The sequence below is a fragment of the Colobus angolensis genome, unplaced genomic scaffold, assembly GCF_000951035.1.
Source record: "Colobus angolensis palliatus isolate OR3802 unplaced genomic scaffold, Cang.pa_1.0 Scaffold230, whole genome shotgun sequence".
NCBI lineage: Eukaryota > Metazoa > Chordata > Mammalia > Primates > Cercopithecidae > Colobus > Colobus angolensis.
In genome coordinates, this window is record NW_012115489.1 from 3,132,320 (window position 1) to 3,136,622 (window position 4,303).

General features: G+C 32.7%; 1 protein-coding gene across 1 annotated transcript in view; it reads left to right on the forward strand.

Moving 5' to 3' along the window:
- Positions 1-4,303, forward strand: part of WDR70 (WD repeat domain 70) — a 383,095-nt gene that overhangs the window by 216,495 nt on the left and 162,297 nt on the right. Inside the window, exon 10 of the mRNA XM_011944378.1 lies at positions 2,399-2,573. Within this exon, the coding sequence (XP_011799768.1) occupies positions 2,399-2,573 (175 nt within the window). The remainder of the gene's footprint in view (positions 1-2,398; positions 2,574-4,303) is intronic.

Genomic DNA, 4,303 nt, shown 5'->3' on the forward strand with positions numbered 1-4,303 from the left:
GTCCTTTGTAGGGACATGGATGCAGCTGGAAACCATCGTTCTCAGCAAACTATCACAAGAACAGAAAACCAAACACTGCATGTTCTCACTTATAGGTGGGGAACTGAACAATGAGATCACTTGGACTTGGGAAGGGGAACATCACACACTGGGGCCTATCACGGGGAGGGTGGAGGGGGGAGGTATTGCACTGGGAGTTATACCTGATGTAAATGACGAGTTGATAGGTGCTGATGAGTTGATGGGTGCAGCACACCAACATGACCCAAGTACACATATGTAACAAACCTGCATGTTATGCACATGTATCCTAGAACTTAAAGTATAATAAAAAAAGAAAAAGAAAAAAAGACACAAATAAATGGAAAGGTATTCCATGTTCATGGATTAGAATAATTAATATTGCTAAAATGTCAAAACATTCCAAAGTGATCTACAAATTCAGTGCACTCCCTATCAAAATTCCAATGTCATTTTCCACAGAAATAGAAGAAAAAACCCCTAAAATTCATATGAAACCACAAAAGATCCCAAATCGCCAAAGCAGTGATAAACAAAAGGAACAAAGCTGGAGACATCACATCACACTCTCCCTGATTTCAAAATGAAAGCTATTGTAATCAAAACAGTATGGTGTATGGTACTGGCATAAAAACAAGACACATCAACTAGTGGAACAGGATATAGTCTAGAAATAAACCCAGGTGCTTACAGTCAATTGATTTTTAACAAAGGTGCCAAGAACACACAGTCTCTTCAATAAATGGTGTTGAAGAAACTAGATACCCACATGCAGAAGAATGAAATTGGACCCTTATTTCATGCCATATACAAAAATCAACTCAAGATGGATTAAAGACTTAAATGTTTAAGACCTGAAAGTGTAAAATGACTGTAAAACAGGCAAAACCTTTCTGACATTCGTCTGGGCTTAGATTTTTTATATATGACCTGAAGGCACAGGCAATAAAAACAAAAATAGGTAAAAGCGATTGCGTGAAACTAAGAAGCTTCTAATCTTTGTCTTTCAATTAGAATTTTTGGACCATTTCTAATTAATTTTATTATCAATGAGGTTGAATTTACATCTGCCGTATTGCTTTTTGTTTTATATTTATCACATTGCTTTGATTTCTTATCTTTTCTTGTTTTTGATAAAATCAATTTGTTTTCATTGTATCTTCATTATTATGTATTGATTTAAAAAAATGATAGCAATTGCTTTAGAGTTTGTAATGTACATCTTTAACATATCAAATAATATTGTGCTATTTCAAGTATAGTATAAAACAACGTATTTTCCTTCCTCCTCCCAACCTTTGCAGTTATTGTCATACATTTTACTTGGATATGGTTATAAAACTCAAAGTACATTAGTGCATTGTTTTTTACTATTTTTGCTTTACATCAATTTATTTTTTAAAGAGTTCTAAACATTTTTAAAAATGCATTTTACATTTGTAATGTTCTTTGTTTGTGTAGATTCAGGTTTCCACTTTTGTCATATTTATTCTACCTATGTCTTTTAACATTTATTTTAGTAGATGTCTGATGGTAGTGAATTGCCTTAGCTTTTGTCCATTTGAAAAAGTCTTGAGTTCACCTTATTTTTAAAATATATTTTGACTGGCTCTAGAATATTAAATTGACAATTAGTTTTTTCATTTAGAAGTTTAAGGATGTTGTTCCATAGTGGTTTGGCTTGTATAGCTTCTGGCAAGAAACTTACCTTATCTTTATTTTTCTGTATTTTAAGCTTTTGAAATTCCCCCTCTGGGTCATGTGGCGTTTGTTCTACCCTCCCTTACTGACAGTGCTCCTTCACTTAGGACTGTGAGTACAAGGGTGTTTTACACCTCTGCTCCAGGACTAGGCTGTTGTTGCTTGTTGCTTGGCAAAAGCTCAGAAACAGACAGGTGTATTTCTACTTCTCCCCTAGAGGAATGAGATCTTCGCTTGGGCTCTAGAGAGGTGTATTATTCTTTTAATAACTTATTTTTCAATGTGTTTTCTGGTGTATGTTAAAAACAGTGCATTCACACATGCAAGTGATTTACGAATATGTGCCTATATAGGGGGCAGACATTCAACAGTTTGGCTGATCGGGGGTAAAGTCAGAATAATTTGGAGGCCACTTACTGCTTTAGAGGGACAGAATTAATAACTCGAATCGATTGGAAGTAGAATTTGCCTCTTTCTGTTCAATTTGATGACAACATGATTCAGATGGTTTACTTTATTTCTGTGAGTAACCTTATTTATAAATGGAGAATCTTTTACAGTGTAACTATGAGATTTATGTGCCAAAATGGCGAAGCAGTCTTTATGGACTCTTCCCTATTTTAACCCCCGCCCCCTTTTATTTTTTAATAAATGAAAATCTCCTGATCCTTTTTAGGACTGTGAGGACGTGGGAAGTTGAAAACCCAAAGAAGCAAAAAAGTGTGTTTAAACCTCGGACGATGCAGGGCAAAAAAGTCATTCCCACTACGTGCACATATAGTAGAGATGGAAACCTCATAGCAGCTGCCTGCCAGAATGGAAGCATACAGATCTGGGACCGAAATTTGAATGTAAGTTGAATCTTTCCTTAGAATATGGCCACCTTAAATCTTTCCTTAGAAGATGGCCACCTTACAAAGACAATATTATGTTAAAATATTATGAAGGTGAATTTCCTGAATACAGACCTAATTTAAACTTCAGTGTTAGGTGATCAAACATCAAGATTTTTGTAGTATAGTATACAGCATTTCAGCAGACATTTCAACTCTGTATTTTTCAGTACATATTTTGTTTTTATAATAAATGTACTCTTTTGGTATAAAATTTAAAAACCATAGTGCAGCTTATTATATGGCATCTCAGGTTATTTGATTTTGAAAGGGAAGTGTTTAATAGTAGTATAAAGCAAGACTAAGCAGAGAACTAGAAAATACCCTTTAAAAGATTTAAGAAAAATGTGAAAAGTCCAAGATGAGCCATCAGTTGTTTTGTAGTTATTTTTCTAGTAATTTAAGTAATATTTTAATATTCTATGACATTTCATTTAGATAGGTTTCAGGTTTTTTCTTTACAGTTTCAGACTATTAGTAGAATAAATAAAGTTTGGAATTGGAAAGAATGATAGAATCCGTATAAATAATGAATATAAAAGCCCTTGGCTAATTCTGTCAATTATCAGTAAGCTGTAAAAAGCTTCTTGTTGTATGTATGGATGGTAAAACAAAGATGTTTGTTAAATGGAATGAGTCTAGACACCAGTGTTAGAATAAAATTCTACACAAGCACATTTTGGATATCTTTATTTTATAGAAGTTTCTGGCCAGATTAGTCAGTAAATGTTTAGTACATGCTGCAGGCACTACTCTAGGTACTGATAATACTTATCAAAAATTCCTATCCTCATGGAGTTTTCATTCTAGTTAAATGTATATGCATATATTCCACCTTTGTCTATCAAACATTTACATTTTGAAGGGGATCCCAGGAAACACAGTTGTTTTTTCAGGAGATGTGTTGGAAGAAGATTAAAAAGTGATGATAGACGGGAAAAGAATCCATACTGATAATACTGAAAACATCTTTGACATTTTCTGTTTGTCAGATCTTTTTATTTCTGTTTTCATCTCTACTGTAAACCTCATAAAGCTTCATAACAGCATAGAGATTTTAAAAACTTCTTTGAATTGTAAACTGAGTTTTAACCAAGCAGTAAATTTTTTAGTAACTGGTTTTCATCATCTCTGGGTGCTGTTGACTTAAACACAGAAATTATAAAACATGCAATTTTCTTGTGTAGCTTTAATAGTAGTGTTTTTTGTATAGTGTATATATATATGTGACTTTCTCTTAGAACCCATATATTTTTATAAAGTTGAATATACTTTTTAAAGATTTGTCTTGTGTATCTTAAAATAAGGAGTATCTCCTATTTTCAGTTTTGTAGAAAAAAAGGCCATTGGAACGCCACTTTCTAAGAAATACCTCTTAAAGCCATTCAGCTAATTAGTCTTTGATTGTTTTGTTAGAATGTATTTAATAAATGAATGTAAGTTTATTATAACATATCTCATTTGTTATATTTTATTCATATTTTTTACATTTGGATGCAAATGTGTGTCAGCTGGAAACAAATCAAATTGAAAAGAAAAACTTGCCAGCAGGAAACACAGCTTGATTTGAAAACAGATTTTTTAAAAATTCCTTTCTCTTTCTTTCTTTCTTTCTTTCTTTCTTTCTTTCTTTCTTTCTTTCTTTCTTTCTTTCTTTCTTTCTCTCTCTCTCTCTCTCTTTCTTTCTT